Here is a 25,366-nt window from a genome sequence, read left to right as displayed (position 1 = left end):
AATGTCCCTTGTGTGGGTGGTTAGTGGAAGGAAGGATGTCACCTTACAATGGTGTCATTAAGGGAAGAATGTCTGTTAGATTGTTTGTCAGTTGGAGTAATAATTCCCCCTTCATTATTGGTCAGAGGGATAAATAATGTCCCATTATATAGGTGGTTAGTGGGACAAAGAATGCCCCTTACATTAGTGTCAGTTTGGGTGCCCTTACATTGGTGGTCATTGGCAGGAAGAATGCCCCTTACATTGGTGGTCAGTGATAAGAAGAATGTCCCCTTACATTGTTGTCAGTGAATCTAAAATGCCCCTTGCATTGGTGATAAGTGGGAGGAAGAATGCCACTTACATTGGTGTCAGTGAGAGGAGCATGTTTCTTAAATTGATAGTGGGAGAAATGCTATCAGCATTAGTGGTCAGGGGAGGAGGCATGCCCCTTGTATTAGTGGTCAGTGAAAGTAGGGGTGCCCTGGTATTGGTGGCCATTCGAATGCTACACTGCTAGGTACCAGTTACTGCTGTCCTAAATAAAACGTTAAAAGTGAAAGTGCCACTATTTCTTTTCCCCAAGCCGTACAAGGGACAGTTTTTGTTTTTTTTGACACATACCCTCACCCAATTCCTCAATTCTCACCTATGCAGGAATGACTTATGTCACTTAACTTATTTCTAGCTTTTTGTTCAATTAACAAATTATAATAATCTGTCATTTTTACAGGTGTTCTAAAAACAAGAAAACAAACCCTGGCACTTTAAATGTGGTGAGAGAGGTTTAGCCAATGTCCACAGCAAACACTGAGACAAAATCTATTTATTTGTTTCAAAATGTTATGTAACAGAGCGGCACCAACAATGATTGTGAGTTACCCGACATAATAGCCAATGTACACAACAGAGTTGAAAGTAAATATACAAAGATTTATTACAAATGTTGTACATCCATGAGCAACAATAAAACTTAAAAGTTGCTGGGTCAGTAAATACATATACACAATAAGAAAATAAAATGTCATACATGTGGACAGGAAAGTATGTAAACATAAGGCAGACATCAATAATACCCAGCATGTTACATAACATTTTGAAACAAATACATTGATTTTGTCTCAGTGTTTGCTCCGGACATTGGCTAAACCTCTCTCACCTCATTTAACCTCCCTGGCGGTATGATTATTTCAGACTTTAGGTGCTGAAAGCGGTACCATTATTTTGCATGGAAATTTGGCGTTTTATATTGTAGGCCTGTAATTCTTATGCCGCGTACACACGTAGCGGACTATCCGGCGAACTTAATCTGGCGGACTGTCCGCCGGACTTTCCGAACGGGCTACTTGCCCACACACGGCACTTTTTCAGCGGACTAATACAGCGTACTAAGTCCGCCGTACTATCCGCCGTACTTTTGAAATGAACGGACTCGCCCACACACGTGGAGGAAAGTCCGCTCATTTCGAGCGCGTCTCCAGGTAGGCGGGGCCCGCGAAGGAGACGTCGCTGGCCCCGTCACCTGGTATGGACTTAAAGGGGAACCCCAACGCCGAAAAAAATCGGCGTGGGGGTCCCCCCCCCAGGTCCACATCAGACCCTTGTCCGAGCACACTACCCGGCCGGCCAGGAAAGGGGGGGGACGAGCGAGCGCCCCCCCTCCTGAGCCGTACCAGGCCGCGTGCCCTCAACATGGGGGGCGCCTTGGGGAAGGGGGGGCCGCGCGACAGAAGACCGGGCCACCGCCTGTAAAAGAGCTAGAAGAAGGCGCGGTGGCCCGGCAGAAGAACTGAAGAGGGGGACAAGACCCCCAAAGTCGGAAGAAGAGGGCGGCGGCGAGGAAGAAAGCCGGGCTCCTCCGCTAGTATAAGAGCTAGCAGAAGATAGCGGAGGAGTCCGGCGAGAAGACCCCCGAAGACGGAAGACCCCCGGAGCTGTGCAATAAACTATTTTATCTTGTGTGTTGTGTTTTTTTTTACTTTATTTTACAGGTGAATGGGTAGGGGTACATTGTACCCCATACTCATTCACATAGGGTGGGGGGCCGGTATCCGGGGGCCCCCTTATTAAAGGGGGCTCCCGGAATCCAATAAGCCCCTCGCCCGCAGACCCCGACAACCAACGGCCAGGATTGTCGGGAAGAGGCCCTTGTCCTCATCAACATGGGGACAAGGTGCTTTGGGGTGGCCACCCCCTTCCCCAAGGCGCCCCCCATGTTGAGGTACGGCTCAAGAGGGGGGCGCTCGCTCGTCCCCCCCTTTCCTGGCCGGCTGGGTAGCATGCTCGGACAAGGGTCTGATGTGGACCTGGGGGGACCCCCACGCCGATTTTTTCGGCGTTGGGGTTCCCCTTTAAGTCCATACCAGGTGGCGGGGCCAGCGACGCATCCTTTGCGTTAATTTCAAAAGTACGGCGGACTGGCATACGCACGGCCGGATTGTCCACCGAAATGCAAGTCCGGCGGGAAGATTGGAGTGCAAAACTACTTTCTAAGTCCGCCGTACTTTCGGGTCAAAAAAGTCCGCCGGAGGCTACACACGGGGAATTGAATTTGCTGGACTTTTCCACCCGATTGTTTGATCGTGTGTACGCGGCATTAGAAATCATTCACTTAAATCTGTCCAAACAAGAGTCTAATAGACATCCCGGGTATGATAAAATTTGAAATATGAAATCATAAATTATAATATATATATATATATATATATATATATATATATATATATATATATATATATATATAAAATAAAATAATAATTATAACAAATAATAATATAATAATAAAAATTATTCAATAATGTAATCAAATCAAATGCAGAATTGCAGAATTGTCGCTGTCATTACTTTTAGTGTTTGATGACGAATTTCCCCACAAATTACTATTGCTCAATTCTGCGAGTGATTCTAATTTATTATCGCTGTTTTCTAGCTGGTCTATAACCACTTTTGATGTAAACAGACATTTTTTGGTTGCTATGGATAATCTCTAGTTTCCAGGCATAAAGAACAGTATTTATAATATAAAACTGTATGCAGGACACTGGACAAACCACTAGGGACAAAGGGGATGTGTAATTATTTGGTACAGTACTGTAATCTGTAAGATTACAGTATACTGTATCTATACTGTGTATTTTACTTTTTGAATTTAGCGCAGAACTCCGTCCCTGTGTGTCGCAACGCTCGCAGGGAACGGAGATCGGCACTGTCACAGATCGAGTGGAGGACGGCTCGCAGATCACAGCGGGGGGACATCGCTGGATCCAGGGGACAAGGTAAGTAAATCCATGGCTAGGGCTATTTTTCTTGTTTTTTGTGCATTATTAGAGATGGAGGTGTCAGAGGAGTCACACGAGACCTTAATCTCCCTTCTTTGATTTTTACAGGTGTTTGACTTCAATTTGCCTTCAGAAGACATGAAGGAACTTGAAGCTCTCAACAGAAATTATCGTTATGTGGAAGCTAAACAGTAAGTATTACTGAGTATTCCTTGTTCAGCCATTGCCTGTTAAATAGGAGAGGAGTGGGGTTCTGTAGTCAAGATCTTGTTTTTCCTGTCCAGATACAGAAAAGTGAGCGTTGTCATCCTAGGACAGGTAATGTGCTTCTCATGGATAGGGTATATCCCTTGAAACGTATCAGAATACTTGCCTTGTGCAGTATATTTTGGCAAAGGTTTTCTATATTGGTTATCCAGGCATGGAGCTGACAACAGACACAGTTCTCTGATTCTTGTAAATATACAGTTTTGTGAGTATATACAGTATCACACAAAAGTGAGTACACCCCTCACATTTTTGTAAGTATTTTATTATATCTTTTCATGTGACTACACTGAAGAAATTACATTTTGCTACAATGTAAAGTAGTGAGTGTACAGCTTGTATAACAGTGTACATTTCCTGTCCCCTCAAAATAAATCAACACACAGCCATTAATGTCTAAACTGCTGGCAACAAAAGTGACTACTCTCCCTAAGTGAAAATGTCCAAATTGGGCCCAATTAGTCATTTTACCTCCCCAGTGTCATGTGACTCGTTAGTGTTTCAAGGTCTTAGGTGTGAATGGGGAGCAGGTGTGTTAAATTTGGTATTATCGCTCTCACTCTCTCATACTGGTCACTGGATGTTCAACATGGCACCTTATGGCAAAGAACTCTCTGAGGATCTGAAAAAAAGAATTGTTGCTCTACATAAAGATGGCCTAGAGTAGCCTATAAAAAGATTGCCAAGACCCTGAAACTGAGCTGCAACATGATGGCCAAGACCATACAGCGGTTCAACAGGACAGGTTCCACTCAGAACAGGCCTCGCGATGGTCGACCAAAGGCGTTGAGCGCACATGCTAAGCGTCATATGCAGAGGTTGTCTTTGGGTAATACACGTATGAGTGCTGCCACCATTGCTGCAGAGGTTGAAGGGGTGGGGGGTCAGCCTGACAGTGCTCAGATAATACGCCACACACTGCATCAAAATGGTCTGCATGGCAGTCTTCCCAGAAGGAAGCCTCTTCTAAAGATGATGCACAAGAAAGCCTGCAAACAGTTTGTTGAAGACAAGCAGACTAAGGACATGGATCAGGGGCGGGCCATCCATAGGGGGCTCCTGGGCGCCGCTCCTCCTCCAGGCAGTCACAAAAAAAATGTAAAAAAATAAATATTTTTTTTAAAGCTGGCCCTTTAAAAAAAGGTCCTTACGTGCACTGTGTTCGGACGCCGGACACAGTCCAACGCCGGACACAGTGCACCTATGGGAAGCACCACGTCTATGCAATCACGAGATTGGTGCTTCATTTGCGGGCGTTTAGCCCACCTTGCAGCGCTTTCTGAAGCACAAAGTAGCTTCCGCCCGTTCGTAGTATATATATTACTATGGCCGGGTGGTTTGATTGACATCTGAATTTGATGTCACTTCCTGTTTTCTCTCTCCAATTGTGCCCAGGAGAGAGGAAACAGTAATGCTGCGTACACACGATCAAACAATCCGGTGGAAAAGTCCGGCAAACTCAAGTCCGCCAAACAATCCCCCCGTGTGTAGCCTCCGGCATAATTTTTTGACCCGAAAGTACGGCGGACTTAGAATGCCGTGTTGCACTCCAATCTTCCCGGCGGACTCGCATTTCGGCGGACAATCCGGCCGTGTGTATGCCAGTCCGCCGTACTTTTGAAATGAGCGGACTTTTCCCGCCCGGAGAAAAGTCCGCTCATTTTGAGCGGGTCTCCAGGTAGACGGGGCCCGCGAAGGAGACGTCGCTGGCCCCGCCGCCTGGTATGGACTTAAAGGGGAACCCCAACGCCGAAAAAAATCGGCGTGGGGGTCCCCCCCAAGTCCACAACAGACCCTTGTCCGAGCAAGCTACCCGGCCGGCCAGGAAAGGGGGGGGCGAACGAGCGAGCGCCCCCCCCTCCTGAGCCATACCAGGCCGCGTGCCCTCAACATGGGGGGTGCCTTGGGGAAGGGGGGGCCACGCGGCCCCCCCACCCCAAAGCACATTGTCCCCATGTTGATGAGGACAAGGGCCTCTTCCCGACAACCCTGGCCGTTGGTTGTCGGGGTCTGCGGGCGGGGGGCTTATCGGAATCCGGGAGCCCCCTTTAATAAGGGGGCCCCCGGATACCGGCCCCCCACCCTATGTGAATGAGTATGGGGTACAATGTACCCCTACCCATTCACCTGTAAAATAAAAGTACAAAAAAAACACAACACACGAGATAAAATACTTTATTGCACAGCTCCGGGGGTCTTCCGTCTTCGGGGGTCTTCTCGCCAGACTCCTCCGCTATCTTCTTGTAGCTCTTTTGCTAGCGGAGGAGTCCGGCTTTCTTCCTCGCCGCCGGCCTCTTCTTCCGACTTCGGGGGTCTTGTCCCCCTCTTCGGTTCTTCTGCCGGGCCACCGCGCCTTCTTATAGCTCTTTTACAGGCGGTGGCCCGGTCTTCTGTCGCCGCCGCCGCCTTCCGTTCTTCTTCTCCAGGAGATGTTGACTCGACGATCTCTCCGGCCGCAATGCCAGGGACGCGCTGCGCTGCCACTTATATAGGGACAAGGGGCGGTGTCACATGGGTTTATGTCACATGGGTTGGTCACATGGGTTGATGTCACATGGCGACAGTCCCAGCATCCTCCGGGACTGTGACATCGTAAGGGGGCGGGGGTCACCATGTGACACCAACCCATGTGACATAAACCACACTTTGCCTGCCCTTTTGGAGTATAAATGGCCAGAACAGTCTTTTTTAAACAATTCAACCAAAATAACTCCCATCTCAATATATATATATATATATATACACACACACACACACATATATATATATATATATATATATATATATATATATGTATATGTGTGTGTATATATATATGTATATATATATATATATATATAATGTGTGTATATGTGTGTGTATACACACATCATAACATTTTAGCCCAGATTATTGGTCTCTGACGGCGACCCACCTTTTTCCATATGTTTATCTGACCACACACTGCGGGACCATTTAAAACCAGTTAGTCTACAGCTGTGACCGCTCGTAGACATCCACCTTCCCGCAGTGCTACCATTACCAAATTCCAGCCCCCTTGCTGGAAACCACTGGAGGGGCTGATCAGAGATGAGCCCCCCACCCCATTTGTCATCACATACGTTTACTGCCACCGTCAGAGATCAACCAGTAACACCGCCACATCTGTAATCACATCACCGCTGTTATGACGAATCTGCCGAACCTGAAAGAAAAGAAAGAAACGAAAGCCAAAAACCCGCAATATCACCAGGGTGGGAAAAACTGCCTCCTCTTGCTAAAACTTTGTTCAACAGCCCCGTCCTGACTCCTCCTACCCCTTTTATATTGCCACTCCCCCTCTCACCAAAAGTTTCTCTCCCCCCTCCTACTTCCTCTCCTCACACTGTCTCAGCCAGAGTTAACCTCTAACATGTTTCTCTCTGTCCACACTGTCATGCCCAGCTCTCTGCTACCATTCCTCACATTCTTTCTCGCTCTGAGCCTCACTCATGCTTCTGCAACTTGGTGGGACACATGCTGCTGCAACTTGGTGGTACACATGCTGCTGCAACTTGGTGGGACACATGCTGCTGCAATTTGGTGGGACACATGCTGCTGCAATTTGGTGGGACACATGCTGCTGCAATTGATGGTGACACATGCTGCTGCAATTTGGTGGGACACATGCTGCTGCAACTTGGTGGGACACATGCTGCTGCAACTTGGTGGGACACATGCTGCTGCAACTTGGTGGGACACATGTTGCTGCAATTTGGTGGGACACATGCTGCTGCAATTGATAGTGACGCATGCTGCTGCAATTTGGTGGGACACATGCTGCTGCAATTTGGTGGGACACATACTGCTGCAATTTGGTGGGACACATGCTGCTCCAATTGATGATGACACATGCTGCTGCAATTTGGTCGGACACATGCTGCTGCAACTTGGTGGGATGCATGCTGTTGCGACTTGGTGGGATGCATGCTGCTGCAATTTGGTGGGACACATGTTACTGCAATTGATGGTGACGCATGCTGCTGCAATTTGGTGGGACACATGCTGCTGCATCTTGGTGGGACACAGACTGCTGCAATTTGGTGGGACAGATGCTGCTGCAATTTGGTGGGACACATGCTGCTGCAATTGATGGTGACACATGCTGCTGCAATTTGGTGGGACACATGTTGCTGCAACTTGGTGGGACGCATACTACTGCAATTTGGTGGGACACATGCTGCTGCAAGTTGGGGGTACACATCCTGCTTCAATTTGGTGGTGCACAAGCTGCTGCAATTGATGGTTACACATGCTGCTGCAATTTGGTGGGACACATGCTGCTGCCACTTGGTGGGACGCATGCTGCTGCAATTTGATGTGACACATGCTGCTGCAATTTGGCGGGACGCAGGCTGCTTCAATTGGTGGTGACACATGCTGCTGCAACTTGGTGGGACGCATGCTGCTGCAATTGATGGTGACACATGCTGCTGCAATTGAGGGTGACACAGGCTGCTGAAATTTGGTGGGACACAGGCTGCATGTAAGGAGGGACTCTGCTGGGGGCACCTGATGTAAGGACAGACTCCACTGGGGACACCTGATGGCATCTGACGGCAGACGATTTGGCTAGTGACAAGCTCAGAGCTCCCACTGATTCTGCATTATGGTGAGTTGAATGATTTCACTTTATATTATTACTTTACTTTATTATTATGTTATAATAGAAATAATGTGCTTCAATCGTCCTGACACCATAACAACCATGGTGCCAGGATGATTGAAGTGCTAACACCAGGTGTTTGGAATATCTTTATCTGCTGATTGTTAAACTTTCTAGAATACACATATTTCTATTGTTGTGTAGGATCTGGGCCTGCTGTCCCTGCATCCCTCTCTCCCTTTCCCTCTCCCTCCATCCCTTGTTCATCTCAGACACTAATCAAACCACCTTAGAGCCACGCCCACTATTTCGTTTGATGGCACAGTGGATGCGTTTGACGGCACAGTGGCTGCGTTTGACGGCACAGTGGCTGCGTTTGGGCATAGTGGCTGCGTTTGGGCACAGTGGCTGCGTTTGGGCACAGTGGATGCGTTTGGGCACAGTGGATGCGTTTGGGCACAGTGGCTGCATTTGATGGCACAGTGGCTGCATTTGGGCAAAGTGGAAGCATTTGATGGCACAGTGACTGCGTTTGGGCACAGTGGCTGCGTCTGATAGCACAGTGGATGCATTTGATGGCACAGTGGCTGCGTTTGTGTGCAGGGGCTGCGTTTGATGGCACAGTGGATGCATTTGATGGCACAGTGGCTGTGTTTGGGTGCAGTGGCTGCATTTGATGGCACAGTGGATGCGTTTGATGACAAAGTGGCTGAATTTGGGCACAGTGGCTGCGTTTGGGCACAGTGGATGTGTTTGATGGCACAGTGGTTGCATTTGATGGCACAGTGGTTGTGTTTGATGGCACAGTGGATGCGTTTGATGGCACAGTGGATGCGTTTGGGCACAGTGGATGCGTTTGATGGCACAGTGGTTGTGTTTGATGGCACAGTGGATGCGTTTGATGGCACAGTGGTTGCGTTTGATGGTACAGTGGATGCGTTTGATGGCACAGTGGATGCGTTTGATGGCACAGTGGATGCGTTTGATGGCACAGTGGCTGTGTTTGGGTGCAGTGGCTGCATTTGATGGCACAGTGGATGCGTTTGATGACACAGTGGCTGCATTTGGGCACAGTGGCTGCGTTTGGGCACAGTGGATGTGTTTGATGGCACAGTGGTTGCATTTGATGGCACAGTGGTTGCGTTTGATGGCACAGTGGTTGCGTTTGATGGCACAGTGGATGTGTTTGGGCACAGTGGATGCGTTTGGGCACAGTGGATGCGTTTGATGGCACAGTGGTTGCCTTTGATGGCACATTGGCTGTGATTGATGGCACAGTGGCTGCGTTTGGGCACAATGGATGTGTATGATGGCACAGTGGATGCGTTTGATGGAACAGTGGATGCATTTGGGCACAGTGGCAGTGTTTGGCACAGTGGCTACAATTGATGGCACAGTGGCTGCAATTGATGTTTTTTTTTTTTTTCAGTTTGTTTGCGCCCCCCTCCAAAAAAAATTGAGCACCAGCCGCCACAGCTGTGGGCCCAATTTGGACATTTTAACTTAGGGGTGTACTCACTTTTGTTGCCAGTGGTTTAGACATTAATGGCTGTGTGTTGAGTTATTTTGAGGGGACAGCAAATTTACACTGTTGTACAAGCTGTACACACACTAATTTACATTGTAGCAAAGTGTAATGTCTTCAGTGTTGTCACATGAAAAGATTTAATAAAATATCTACAAAAATGTAAGGGGTGTACTCACTTTTGTGAGATAGTGTATATATTGTACATTCCTTTCTTTTTAAATTAACTCCTTCAGGCCAACATAGCACACATATGCGGCCTCGCGGAAGTAGGCTATTTTCCATGGGGCCGCATATATGTGTTTCCAAATTCTCACTTTGTGCTGTGTTTTACCAAGAGCCCTGAGCCCTGCACTAAGGATCAGGACCCAGGTCTCCCGATTCTGGGTCACCTGATCGCTGTGGTAGCCTCTGATTGGCTATCACAGTGATCAGTCACTGTGAAGCATGCCTCTGTGTTTTTTCTTTCATTCTGTGAATGGAGAAGAAAGATGCAATGTATCTTTCTCATTCCTTGCATAAAAAAAAAAAAAAGTGATTGTAAAAAAAATGTAAAATAATTTTTTTTTAAAATAAAATAGAAAATAAAGAAAAATAAGTTCAGGGTCAAAAGTCAGGGTCAGTATATTTTGGTTAGGATTTTTTTTTTAATTATAATCACTGTCAGTGTCGGTGTGTTTTAGGTTGGACAAAAAAAAAAAAAGAAGAAAAATGTATTGCTTATGAACTGTACTATGGGAACAAACAAAAAAATATATACACATATGTGGTAATGTTGCGATTGTCAGGAGCAGAATAAATTATTTTGGGTTGTTCTTTAGTGGTAGGTTATGGTAGTAACAAGAAATATACAGCTACATTTAAAAAACAATTGATAATAAAAAGAAATAAATCAGGAGATTGCCACTAACTATTTACTACCAATTGAAAGCCCAATTTGTCCTGAAAAAAAAAAAGGTATAATCCACCTTTTACTAACACATTTGCTTTACCCTTAGGCGTGAATGGGGTTAATAAATGGTATTTGAGGAGATCATCTAGAATCAAAGATTTCCCATACCTGAAGAAGGCTGTAAAGCCACATGCGGATCCTTGCCACCATATACATTGACCAACTAAGAAGCTTCTTGGCCTATAAGCCTCCCAGCTTCCAGTCAAACACCTTCACTAAGGCCTTTAACACTTGAGGTTGATGTTTTACCCTAAAGACGAACCTTAATATGCTTATATGTTGCCTTACTCCTAGGATCGCCACCTGTCCAGAATTCACTGGGTCAGGGTTTTGAATTATGTGTCCGGGTTGCGGGCTGTGGCTCCCCAAGTAACCAGGATAGTCACACACAAATCTATTGCTGTCCAGAAGCTGCAGGCGGCTGTCTGGTGGCAGGTTCAGCATCACTGGGAGGCTGGACGATGATGTCAGCAAGAGCATTTTGGCCACACCCACTATTCGCCACTGCGTGCTATACACGCTACATTATTACTTTCCTTGGAGCACCCAAAGATGTCCCAGGTGTTTTATAATCCTATAGTATATATTATGAAAACAAATTGCCTTGTGCCGATAAAGTGGGTTTGGCATGAGGAAAAGGTGGCAACCCTACTTATCCTGTCAGCAACATGCAAATGGCGTTTTTATTATTTTAGATCCAGTTATGACAATACTATATTTCTCTATTCAATACAGGAAGATCATGGCTGGTGGGAGGGGCCAACAGGGTGCTGTACATAACTTCCTGAAATCATCACAGCAGTACTTCTCTTAACAGCCCTCAGACCTGATGTAAGCAGTGGGTTCACTCTTGGAAGGAGTAATGCAAATATCAAAAATCATTAAAATCATTAATAGGTGGATGTCAGCCTGAAAGAGTGGGCATTATAAGACAGACTGCATTTGCATTCAGACTGTCCTAGATAACATTCCCATGAGATGCGCCTCCACAATTGAAATGATTATCTTGCGCTATCCTGAGGTTTTCATATTCCATGGGGGCCGTATGCAAACTTTCAAAACTTCAAAAACAATAAACTATACCAGCAATAATATACTATATTATACCCAGTACTGGTGTCAGCAGACGCATTATTAACCCAGCATTGTTGCCAGAAAACGCATTATTAACCCAGCACTGGTGTCAGCAAACGCATTATTAACCCCCAGCACTGTTGTTAGCAAACACATTATTGAACCCAGCACTGGTGTCAACAAACGCATTATTAACCCCCAGCACTGGTGTCAGCAAACGCATTATTAAACCCAGCACTGGTGTCAGCAAACGCATTATTAACCCAGCTCTAGTGTCAGCAAATGCATTAACCCCCAGCACTGGTGTCAGCAAACGCATTATTGAACCCAGCACTGGTGTCAGAAAACGCATTATTAACCCAGCAGTAGTGTCAGCAAACACACTATTAACTCAGCACTAGTGACAGCAAACGCATAATTAACCCAGCTCTAGTGTCAGCAAATGCATTAACCCCCAGCACTGGTGTCAGCAAACACATTATTAACCCAGCAGTAGTGTCAGCAAACACACTATTAACTCAGCACTAGTGTCAGCAAACGCATCATTAACCCATCACTGGTGTCAGCAAACGCATTATTAACCCCCAGCACTGGTGTCAGCAAACGCATTATAGAACCCAGCACTGGTGTCAGCAAACGCAATATTAACCCAGCACTAGTGTCAGCAAACGCATTATTAACCCATCACTGGTGTCAACAAATGCATTATTAACCCCCAGCATTGGTGTCAGCAAACGCATTATTGAACCCAGCACTGGTGTCAACAAACGCATTATTAACCCCCAGCACTGGTGTCAGCAAACGCATTATTAACCCAGCTCTAGTGTCAGCAAATGCATTATTAACCCCCAGCACTGTTGTTGGCAAACGTATTATTGAACCCAGCACTGGTGTCAACAAACGCATTATTAACCCCCAGCACTGGTGTCAGCAAACGCATTATTAAACCCAGCACTGGTGTCAGCAAACGCATTATTAACCCAGCTCTAGTGTCAGCAAATGCATTAACCCCCAGCACTGGTGTCAGCAAACGCATTATTGAACCCAGCACTGGTGTCAGCAAACGCATTATTAACCCAGCAGTAGTGTCAGCAAACACACTATTAACTCAGCACTAGTGTCAGCAAACACATCATTAACCCATCACTGGTGTCAGCAAACGCATTATTAACCCCCAGCACTGGTGTCAGCAAACGCATTATAGAACCCAGCACTGGTGTCAGCAAACGCAATATTAACCCAGAAGTAGTGTCAGCAAACACACTATTAACCCAGCACTAGTGTCAGCAAACGCAATATTAACCCAGCACTGGTGTCAGCAAACACATTATTAACCCCCTACACTGCACAAATCCCCCCCCCCACATTCCACAATTACCCCCCACACTGCACAAATAGCCCCACACTGCACAAATCCCCCCACATTTCACAAATCCCCCCACATTTCACAAATACCCCCCACACTCCATAAAATACCCCCCACACTCCATAATTACTCCCACACTACACAATTACCCCACACACTACACAATTACCTCCCACACATTACACAATTACCTCCCACACTGCATAATTACTCCATAAAATACCCCCACTCTCCATAAAATACCCCACACTCCCTAAAATACCCCCCCCGCACTGCACAAATTTGCCTCAGTGTGATATCTCCTTCACCTCTCCAGGCAGTCAGGGTCATCTGCCTCCCGAGTCCTTTCCTCCTGGCTTTCACACAGGTCTAGTGACAGGGAACCCAGAGAACACAATTTTCCACCCTGAGGTGGCAGCAGGACCCTGGATCGGGGCTCTGGTTGATTGTTAGTGCCTAGGTGGGCAGGGCAATGGGCAGATTGATGAACAGATCCTTCCTCTGCTTTCTTCTCTCTCTGGGCTGCAGCAGCGTGCAAGGGGAGGACAGAGGAGATGGAGAGGTAAAGCTCTTCGGCGCCTTCCCCTCTGCGATGCCTGGGTGCAGTGCAAAAAGACGCCCTGGATCGGCCCTGCCTGTGGGCCATTTTTAACTGGTCTGCAGGCCACAAATGGCCCGCGGGCCGGTACTTTGGGACCCCTGCGCTAAATGATGCTGAACATCCTCCAGCCAGGAAATAAGGTGTGCTGTCTCTGAATTGCTGCATATTATAATGCACATTGTGAGAAGCTTAAAGTATGCAGTGAAATCAGAGTAAGCTATTTCAGCACAGGAGAGGAGCATGCAGTAATAAAGGGTTAGGCCGCGTACACACGCGGGGACTGTTCGCCCAACTTTGTCCGTCAAACAGTTTCGGCAAACAGTCCGCTCAAAATTAGCATGGACGGACATGGCCACACACGACGGACGAACAGTTTGCTGAAACCGTGCGCGATGACGTGAACGGCACATACGACGGGACGAAAAATACGACGTCCTATACACTGCATTATAACTTTCGGCGTGAAAATCCTTTCTGAGCATGCGCGCAACTTTGTTTGACGAACAAGCCTACACACGCGGGGACTGTCCGCTGAAACAAGGTTTCAGCGGACAGTTTTTCGGAATTTCCGAAAAACCTTGTTCAGCGGACTGTTCGCTGAAACTGTCCGCTGAAAGCCCACACACGAGCGGACTGTCCGCTGAAACTTGGTTTCAGCGGACAGTTTCAGCGAACAGTCCCCGCGTGTGTACGCGGCCTTAGACTTTATTATTATTTGTTTGTTAACAGGTTCCTATGTTTAACCATTCAGATATGTGGTGCAATAATTTAAACAACTCAAAAGTAGTATACTGTAGTTGTATTGTTACCCCCGAAGGAGCCGCTGGTAATATTGGGTCCTCTACTTGTTCTCTGGCCCTGGCTAGAACTTCACCTTTACTAGCACCACCAGAATACCTCGACTGGGAACTCCCAGCGGTCACACAAGAATTGCACACACCGGTTATCAAGAGGCAAACAGTTTGTATTGGCAAACCAAAGTAGCAAAATAACACTCTACAGGATATCAGATATTTAACATTAACCCTTTCATGACTAAGCCTATTTTTGGAATTTGATGTTTACAAGTTAAAATCCATATTTTTTGCTAGAAAATTACTTGGAACCCCCAAACATTATATATATATTTTTAGCAGAGACTCTAGAGAATAAAACGGCGATTGTTGCAATATTTTATGTCACACGGTATTTGCGCAGTGGTGTTTTAAACTCAACTTTTTGGGAAAAGGGACACTTTCATGAATAAAAAAAAAAAAACAGTAAAATTAGCCCAATTTTTTTGCGTAATGTGAAAGATAATGTTACGCCGAGTAAATAGATACCATACATGTCACACTTTATAATTGCGCGCACTTGTAGATTGACGACAAAGTACGGTACCTAAAAATCTCAATAGGCGACGCTTTAAATTTTTTTTACGGTTACCAGGTTAGTGTTACAGAGGAGGTCTAGTGCTAGAATTATTGCTCTCGCTCTGACGATCGCGGCGATACCTCACATGTGTGATTTGAACACCGTTTACATACGCGGGCGCGACTTCCATATGCGTTTTCTTTGTTTCGCGAGCTCGCGGGGACGGCGGGCGCTTTAAAAAAAAAAATTATATTTTTTTATTTATTTTAAAATAACGAAATTGTTTAAAAAAAAAAAAAAAAAATTGATCACTTTTATTGCTGTCACAAGGAATGTAAACATCCCTTGTGACAGTAATAGGTGGTGACAGGTCCTCTTTATGGAGGGATCGGGGGTCTAAAAGACCCCCCACCCCTCCTTTACACTTCAATGTATTCAGATCGCCGAAAACGGCGATTCTGAATACCGGATATTTTTTTAAAACCGGCGCCATTGGCAGCCGAGTAAACGGGAAGTGACGTCATGACGTCGCTTCCGTGTTTACGATGAGGAGACTGGAACGAAGCCGATTGCGGCTTCGTTCCAGTTCCTCCGCAGCAGCCGGAGGCATCGGATACGGAATCGGTGCTCCCGATCGAACGGGAGCACCGGTAGCAGCGGCGAGAGGCGGCGGGAGGGGGGGACGTCCCCTCCCGCTCCTCCGGCATAACAGCCGAGCGGCTTTTAGCCGCATCGGTTGTTATACCTGGATAGCCAATCGCCTGCTGAAAAGAACGATACCGGGATGATGCCTGCAGGTGCGGGCATCATCCCGGTATAACCCCCGGAAGCCCGAGTACGCATATCTGCGTACGCTCGGCGGGAAAGGGTTAATACATAAGAAACCAGCAAAATAATGCAATGCAAATTACCCAAATCAAAAAGAGGGGGAAAACACTGCGCTCCCTATATAAGTGACAAAAAATTGTGATATAACACAAAACAGCAGCTAACATACAAACAAACTAAGTCAAAATAACGAATGATAACAAACAATGTAGCGCTATAATGTTTGTTATCATAAATTACCCAAATACCTCTAAGAGGAAACTCTGTGAGTACTGCAGTACCAAAGTGTAAACGATAGCTCTTATGCCGCGTACACACGGTCAAACTGTATGACGTACTTAGTCTGGCGGAAAAGTACGCCAGACTGTCCGTCGGAATTTCCGAACGCGCTACTTGCCCACACACAGCACTTTTTGAGCGGACTAATACGGCGTACTAAGTCCGCCGTACTATCCGCCCTACTTTTGAAATGAACGGACTCTCCCACACACGCGGAGGAAAGTCCGCTCATTTCGAACGCGTCTCCAGGTAGGCGGCGCCCGCGAAGGAGACGTCGCTGGCCCCGCCGCCTGGTATGGACTTAAAGGGGAACCCCAACGCCGAAAAAAATCGGCGTGGGGGTCCCCCCCAAGTCCACAACAGACCCTTGTCCGAGCACGCTACCAGGCCGGCCAGGAAAGGGGGCGAGCGAGCGCCCCCCCCTCCTGAGCCGTACCAGGCCGCGTGCCCTCAACATGGGGGGGTGCCCTGGGGAAGGGGGGGCCGCGCGGCCCCCCCACCCCAAAGCACCTTGTCCCCATGTTGATGAGGACAAGGGCCTCTTCCCGACAACCCTGGCCGTTGGTTGTCGGGGTCTGCGGGCGGGGGGCTTATCGGAATCCGGGAGCCCCCTTTAATAAGGGGGCCCCCGGATACCGGCCCCCCACCCTATGTGAATGAGTATGGGGTACAATGTACCCCTACCCATTCACCTGTAAAATAAAAGTACAAAAAAAACACAACACACGAGATAAAATACTTTATTGCACAGCTCCGGGGGTCTTCCGTCTTCGGGGGTCTTCTCGCCGGACTCCTCCGCTATCTTCTTGTAGCTCTTTTGCTAGCGGAGGAGTCCGGCTTTCTTCCTCGCCGCCGGCCTCTTCTCCCGACTTCGGGGGTCTTGTCCCCCTCTTCAGTTCTTCTGCCGGGCCACCGCGCCTTCTTATAGCTCTTTTACAGGACCTTCCACAGGGCACCCCCCCATGTTGAGGACACGCGGCCTGGTATGGCTCAGGAGGGGGGGGGCGCTCGCTCGCCCCCCTTTCCTGGCCGGCCGGGTAGCGTGCTCGGACAAGGGTCTGTTGTGGACTTGGGGGGGACCCCCACGCCGATTTTTTTCGGCGTTGGGGTTCCCCTTTAAGTCCATACCAGGCGGCGGGGCCAGCGACGTCTCCTTTGCGGGCCCCGCCTACCTGGATACCCGCTCGAAATGAGCGGACTTTTCTCCGGGCGGGAAAAGTCCGCTCATTTCAAAAGTACGGCGGACTGGCATACACACGGCCGGATTGTCCGCCGAAATGCGAGTACGACGGACAGAATTTTGAAAAATCCGAAATTCTTAGTACGCCGGACTGCACGCTGAAAAAGTCCGCTGAAGCCCACACACGAGCGGACTGTCCGCTGAAATGTGTTTCGGCGGAATAAGTAGGCCATACAGTCCGCTCGTGTGTACACGGCATTAGAAAAACACCCAAGTGACAAAAAGAGACCGTAATAGTAAATGTGACAGGCTAGTTTAAATGAAGGCTCTCAGACAAGAGGGACTAGGTTTAGGCCCGACAGTTTGACACACTACCCCCAACCCAACTCAGCCCCCAGGTAGGGCACAAACTCTGGACAGTTCTGCAAATTAGCTTCTGCCGGCTCAGGTGTGGCCCTTAACATTGGCACTCATAAACTGTGATGTTCAAGGAAATAAGTAAAAAACAATGTTATCCCCAGTAGGTGTGCCCCCTTACAGTGAGGGAAAAAGGTATTTGATCCCCTGCTGATTTTGTATGTTTGCCCACTGACAAGGAAATGATCATTCTATCATTTTGATCATAGGTTTATTTTAACAGTGACAAACAGAATAACAACAAAAAAATCCATAAAACTTATTTGATTCCCCTATCAATCAGCAAGATTTCTGGCTCCCAGGTGTCTTCTATAGAGGTAATAAACTGAGATTAGGAGCACTTCCTTAAAGGGAGTGCTCCTAATCTAAGCTTGTTATCTGTATAAAAGACACGTGTCTACAGAAGCACTCAATCAATCGGATTCCATTCTCTCCACCAAGACCAAAGAGCTGTCCAAGGATGTCAGACAAGATTGTAGACCTACACAAAGCTGGAATGGACTGCAAGACCATCGCCAAGCAGCTTGGTGAGAGGGTGACAACAGTCAGTGCCATTATTTGCAAATGGAAGATACACAAAATAACTTGCAATCTCCTTTGGTCTGGGGCTCCATGCAGGGGATCAAATACTTTTTTCCCTCACTGTAAGAGTGGCAGGGCAAGGCAAGCATCTGCAAGGAGATGGGAGCGCACTGGGAACATAAGATTTTGAGGAATTAATGTAATTCATTCAATGCATTTGATGCATGAAGGTTAAAAATTTTCAGTATGCAGCTTCCCCACAGCCTCCCCAATACTTCCCTGAGCCCAATCTCGATCCAGCTTGTGCTGTCCAGCCTATGTCTTCTCACTGACTCTGAAAAAGCAGCCAGAGTCATTGGCTCTCGCTGCTGTCAGTCACTGCCAGTGGACCCACAGACCAGGGATCGGGAGTGAGCACACACCAGTGCCCCCATAATAAGTGGCTTTCTATGTGAGCACTTGGCAGAGGGAAGGAGTCCAGAGCGCCAGGGGAGGACACGAGAAGTGGATGATTGCACAAAGCAGGTAAGTATAACATGTTTTTTTATTTTTTATTAAGCCTTTAGTATCACTTTAACTGTACAGTATTGTGCAGAAAATTGCAGGATCAAAATTTATATAGACAGAATCAGCTATCTGGGGTAATAGCAGCTGTGGTAACTGTCTTTGGCCTTAATACTTGCTGCTTTCATTGAGGAATGGCAGCGATAGAATGCTTTTCTCTCTCTCTTAGGGGGGAGCTGAATGAGTGGAAGGAGATAATACCCCCTGAGTCTGAATTACAAGACTCACTTTTTAATAAAATGCATTGGATGGGTCCAAGAACCTCTCACCAGATCTTTATGTGGCAGTCTCTAAGTGCTAGAGCACTCTCTGCCCGGGGGGGGTCCCCTTAGTTGGTGATGCATCAGTGGTGGAGTTTTGGGAAACAACTGCTGTACTACTGATCCTCTCAGCGGCTTGGCATTCAGCTTGACAGTCCGTCCTTCAACTTCAAAATGGCTCTGTTGGATGCAATCCAGCTTGTCCTTGTTTAACACACCACAGCTCTCTCATCACCTCACCGGGATCTGGGGGTCCCCTTGTTAAAGGGGGCTTTGTTATGGCGATTTTTATATCTCACTTAAATGATTAACGATACAAGAAATAAGTGATTAAACCTTTGTCTACATAAGAATAAAAATGAACGATAACAGTGCGAAAAGATAAACAATTACATTTATTTATACAGAAAAGAAACTTTAGAATAATTAGAACTTATCATATAACTCAAGTGATGTTACAATTACAGAGCTGCCAAGATGATTTAGGTCATATGCTTACAACAAACATACACTTTCAATATATTTATCAATATTTCAAGATAAGTCCTAAGAAAGAAATAATTAGAAATAGAAGAGACATGATAAAAAAGGAGAGAGAGAGAGAGAGAGAGAGAGTGGGAGGGAGAGAGAGAGAGAGGGAGAGAGGGAGGGAGAGAGAGAGAGAGGGAGAGGGAGAGGGGGGGGGAGAGAGAGAGAGAGGGAGGGAGAGAGAGAGAGAGGGAGAGGGAGAGGGGGGGGGGAGAGAGAGGGGGAGAGAGAGAGAGGGGAAGAGAGATACAAGTATACGTTACATGGACTTCCGGTGGTCTGGAATTCAAGAGGGTGGGGAGCTAATCTTAGCCCTATTTTATATGCATTCTGGGCCAATCAGAAGATGGAACGCACCCATTGGCTCTGAGTTTACATCAACCTCTGATTGGCCGATTCTCAAGTCCCAAGAAATGTTCATAGATCAGGCCTGAATGTCACCTCCTTTGATCTTTAAACCCAAATAGTTCCGACATTAGCATGTCAATGTCCCCTGCTGGGATGGAGCCTTACTGTCTACACAGGTACAAGACAGAACAAAGGCAAATATGCTGAACAGTGAGCACCTGGGGTCATTCAATGGTTCCCATTAGCTGTATTAAAACCTCTGAAAATATTAAGTCCTGCATTCAGAATGGTTTCCTTTAAACACCTTGCTATAAATATGATATTTCAAAATCGCCACCACAGTTTCCAGATTTCGATAAGCCCCCCGCCCGCAGACCCCCACAACAACCGGCAAGGGTTGTGGGGATGAGGTCCTTGTCCTCATCAACATGGGGACAAGGTTCTTTGGGGGGGACCCCAAAGCATCCTCCCAATATTGAGGGCATGTGGCCTGGTACGGTTCAGGGGGGGCGCTCTCTCGTCCCCCCTCTTTTCCTGCAGCCTGCCAGGTTGCGTGCTCGGATAAGGGTCTGGTATGGATTTTGAGGGGGACCCCACGCCATTTTTTTGGGCGCGGGGTTCCCCTTAAAATCCATGCCAGACCTGAAGGGCCTGGTATGGATTTTGAGGGGGACCCCTACGCCATTTTTTTTTTTTTGCTGGCACGGGGTTCCCCTTAATATCCATACCAGACCCGAAGGGTCTGGTATGGAATTTCGGGGGACCCCCACGCATTTTTTTTTCTTAATGCTAATGCTAACATGACCTGTGTGCAATGCAAATAGCCAGGGGCGTAACTAGAAATCACAGGGCCCCATAGCAAAATGTTGTATGGGCCCCCCCTCCACCAAAAAAAAATAACTAATGCCATTGAACAACAGATTACCACACCCATGTGGCACAGTACCCAGGCAACAGCTTATATTAATTTCAAACAACAAAGTATGCAGTATACTGTATGCAGCCCCTGAAGGACACACATTGCTGACCTCCATCAGTACAGTACAGACCCCCCAGCAGTACAGACACCCCTCAGTACAGACATCCGCCTACCTCAGTGCAGACCCCCCAGCAGTACAGACACCCCCTACCTCAGTGCAGACCCCCAGCAGTACAGACACCCCCCTCAGTGCAGGACCCCCCAGCAGTACAGACCCCCCTCAGTAGTACAGACCCCCCAGCAGTGCAGACACCCCCCTTAGTATAGATCCACCCCAGTGCAGACCCCCCACTTAGTACAGACCCCCCCTCAGTGCAGGACCACCCCAGCAGTACAAATACCTCCCAGTGCAGACACCCCCCCCCAGTCCAGACCACCCCCTCAGTACAGACCGACCTCAGTGCAGGACCCCCCTCAGTAGTGCAGACTCCCCCCTCAGTAGTGCAGACACCCCTCCATTACAGACCCCCACTCAGTGCAGGACCCCCCAGCAGTACAGACACCCCCTTATTACAGACACCCCCTTATTACAGACACCCCCCAGCATTGCAGACACCCCCCAGCATTGCAGACACCCCCCAGCATTGCAGACACCTCCCCCCTGAGTAGTGCAGACGCCCCCCCTCAGTGCAGATACCCCTCAGTAGTGCAGACACCTCCCATTACAGACCCCCCTCTGTGCAGGACCCCCCAGCAGTGCAGACACCCCCCCAGCGGTGCAGACACCCCCCAGCAGTGCAGGGACACCCCCCAGCAGTGCAGGCTCCCCCCTCAGTAGTGCAGACTCCCCCCTCAGTAGTGCAGACCCCCCCTCAGTAGTGCAGACCCCCTTAGTAGTGCAGACCCTCCCTTAGTAGTGCAGACCCTCCCTTAGTAGTGCAGACCCCCCCTCAGTAGTGCAGACCCCCTTAGTAGTGCAGACCCCCCCTTAGTAGTGCAGACCCCCCCTTAGTAGTGCAGACCCCCCCCCTTAGTAGTGCAGACCCCCCTTAGTAGTGCAGACCCCCCTCAGTAGTGTAGACCCCCTCAGTAGTGCAGACCCTCCCTTAGTAGTGCAGACCCCCCTTAGTAGTGCAGACCCCCCTAGTAGTGCAGACCCCCTCAGTAGTGTAGACCCCCCTCAGTAGTGCAGGCCCCCCTAGTAGTGCAGACCACCCCTTAGTAGTGCAGACTTCCCCCTCAGTAGTGCAGGCTCCCCCCACAGTAGTGCAGACCCCCCACAGTAATGTAGACTCCCCCTCAGTGCAGACCCCCCTAGTAGTGCAGACCCCCGCAGTGCAGGACCCCCCCTCAGTAGTGTAGACCCCCCTCAGTACAGACACCCCTCAGTACAGACTTAGTAGTGTAGACCCCCCTCAGTGCAGCAGACCCCCCCCTCAGTGCAGCAGTCCACCCCTCAGTAGTGCAGACCCCCCCTCAGTGCAGCAGACCCCCCCCCTCAGTAGTGCAGACCCCCCTCAGTGCAGCAGACCCCCTCTCAATAGTGCAGACCCCCCCAATAGTGTAGACCCCCCTCAGTGCAGCAGACCCCCACTCAATGCAGACCCCCTCAGTAGTGCAGACCCCCCCTACATACCTCAGAACAGCGCTGATACACAGTGCCGTGCATGTTCCTCGAGCGTAGGCTCCTCCTCCTCTGTGGATGTAAACAGAGAGGAGGGGGAGGCGGCTGCGGTCCGTGCTGCTGTGTCCCTGTCCCAGCACTACAGAGAGCAGTGTTAGTGATGCGGGCGGCTGCCGCTACCCCAGCGTGTCACCCCTCTGGCGGGTGTCACCCGGAGCGGCCAGCACCCGCCTACTAACACCACTCACCAGGCCCCAACTCGGCTGCGGGCCCCATAGCGCCCGCGTGGGTCGCTATGGCGGTAGTTCCGCCACTGCAAATAGCCCTAAAAAAAACAATAGAAGACGTACAACATTAGAATCCTACTATAGCTTGTAGTCGAAATATTCAACTGGGAATGTATGATTGCAGCATCATACAATGAGTTTCGCTGCTCCGTCGAATCTTCTTTAAACATTCGACAGACACCATAAGCCTTCAATGACAGATTTGACCTTAATTCATTTGGATTTTCGGACAAATGCAATTTTTTTTACGAAAAACGAAATAAATAAAATCGAATTTCGGGAGTAACTAAATAAATGTATTTTTCGGACGAAAACGAAATTCCGAAACAAAATATTTCATTCTGCACATGTCTCGAAGATACTGGAAAGATTAATATAAGACCACATAGACGAGTTCTTGCAGGAAAAATTTTTTTTTAAGCAACAGACGGTATGGATTCATGAAAGACAGAAGTTGTCAGACAAACCTGATTTCTTTTTCTGAGGAGGTAAGTAAAACCTTGGACAGAGGGGTGGCGGTGGACGTGGCATACTTGGATTTTGCAAAAGCATTCGATACAGTTCCCCACACACGGCTCATGTGTAAGGTAAAGTCTACAGGTTTGGAAATATCAGTTTGTAAATGGATAGAAAACTGGCTAAAAGACAGAATTCAGAGAGTAGTGGTTAATGATTCATACTGTGAATGGTCTAAGGTTATCAGTGGTGTACCCCAAGGTTCAGTGCTGGGACCCTTATTTTTTAATATTTTTATAAATGATATTGGGTCTGGGATCAAAAGCAACATTTCTGTCTTTGCAGATGACACCAAGCTATGCAGTGGAATAACATCCTTACAGGATGTCTCCAATTTACAAGCCGACATCAATGTTCGGTCTAATTGGGCGACTATGTGGCAGATGAGGTTTAATGTTGAGAAATGTAAAGTTATGCAGTTGGGGGCTAAGAATATGCATGCATCATACATACTAGGGGGAGTACAACTGGGGGAATCCATAGGGGAGAAGGATCTGGGGGTTTTGGTAGATCATAAGCTCAATAATAGCATGCAATGCCAAGCTGCGGTTTGCAAAGCGAGCAAAGTCCTTTCTTGTATTAAGAGAAGTATGGACTCCAGAGGGAGAGATATCATTTTGCCCCTGTCCAAATCATCAGCAAGACCTCATCTGGAATATGCAGTTCAGTTTTGGGCACCAGTTCTCAAAAAGGATATGGGGGAACTGGAGAAAGTGCAGAGAAGGGCAACCAAACTGATAAGAGGCATGGAGGAGCTCAGCTACGAGGAAAGATTAGAGGAACTGAATTTATTCACTCTTGATAAGAGGAGATTAAGGGGGGATATGATCAACATGTACAAATATATAAGGGGTCCATATAGTGAACTTGGTGTTGAGTTATTGACTTTACAGTCAACAAAGAGGGCAAGAGGGCACTCTTTACATCTAGAGGAAAAGAGATTTCCTCTCCAAATTCTGAAAGGTTTCTTCACAGTAAGAGCTGTGAAAATGTGGAATAGACTTCCTCCAGAGGTGGTTCTGGCCAGGTCAGTAGATTGCTTTAAGAAAGGCCTGGATTATTTCCTAACTGTACATAATATAACTGGGTACTAATATTTATAGGTAAAGTTGATCCGGGGAAATTCCGATTGCCTCTCGGGGGATCAGGAAGGAATTTTTTCCCCTGCTTTAGCAAATATTACCATGCTCTGCTGGGTTTTTTTTCCTTCCTCTGGATCAATTGTGGGGATAGAATTGGGTATATGGGATTGTATGATCTTATTTTTTTTTTTGTGGTTGAACTGGATGGACTTGTGTCTTTTTTCAACCAAACTACCGTATGTAACTATGTAACCTGTGCAACTGTACAGAAATTAAGGAAAGGATGGACCTCAGCTTTAATATTTTGTGCTAAACTGTCTTTTCTTTCAGGTGGATCAATCATCCTGAGTTTCCCTTCCATGATGAATATTGAAGCATCAAGACCCTTGCATTGACCAAAGAATTCAGACATTGTATTTCTATTTAAATAGCAAAAATTTTCCATTAGACAGAGGATAATGTGAATATAGTCAATCCTGCTACCTATTATAAAAAATAAAATACTAATAAGTCTTAAAAAAACTGACTGTCATTTTATTTGACCCTTTTTAATGAACTTACATTTAAGTCCATTAAAAAGACTTTTGTATCTAATAACTCCACCCTCTTGATTGGCCAAAGGGGATGATGCAGTTCCCAAACTTGCACACACAAGTCACTCATCTTGGCACACAGGCACAGTGCCTACAATGTATGCTGAACTGCACAGGTCAATGTATATTCATTAGAAGATTGTGAACAGGCAGGTAATTTGGGGTTTTATTGCTGAAGAGACATATCTTCTGTAATTAAAAGCTGCCTACTCACAATTATTTTAAGTGTAACTATCTTTTAATAAATGTTTACATGTGTAGCGGTACCCCCATGAGGGCTGCTAATAGACTCTGTACCCCACTGATTACCTTGACTCTGCAAATCCTCCATTACCTTTGACACCCTGGGTTCAGTCATCTTACCAACTGTATTAATAACGAGAGACTCACATAGTATTAA

General features: G+C 47.4%; 1 protein-coding gene across 3 annotated transcripts in view; it reads left to right on the top strand.

Annotated features, from left to right (window-relative positions):
• LOC143960471 (prostaglandin-E(2) 9-reductase-like) overlaps window positions 1–24,895 on the top strand; it is a 46,667-nt gene extending 21,772 nt beyond the window's left edge. For 2 of the 3 annotated variants that reach the window (XM_077469114.1, XM_077469113.1), the window contains exons 8-9: window positions 3,366–3,448; window positions 11,361–11,454. In XM_077469114.1, the coding sequence (XP_077325240.1) occupies window positions 3,366–3,448; window positions 11,361–11,439 (162 nt within the window). In that variant the 3' untranslated portion in view covers window positions 11,440–11,454. Of the gene's footprint in view, window positions 1–3,365; window positions 3,449–11,360; window positions 11,455–24,703 lie in introns of those variants that run through there. The other variant, XM_077469115.1, reaches the window with a different exon arrangement.
• The last annotated feature ends 471 nt before the right edge of the window (window positions 24,896–25,366 follow it).

The sequence above is a fragment of the Lithobates pipiens genome, unplaced genomic scaffold (assembly GCF_037356315.1).
Source record: "Lithobates pipiens isolate NorthernLeopardFrog02 unplaced genomic scaffold, aLitPip1_a1.2 Scaffold_8, whole genome shotgun sequence".
NCBI lineage: Eukaryota > Metazoa > Chordata > Amphibia > Anura > Ranidae > Lithobates > Lithobates pipiens.
This window is presented reverse-complemented; position numbering and strand designations above follow the sequence as displayed.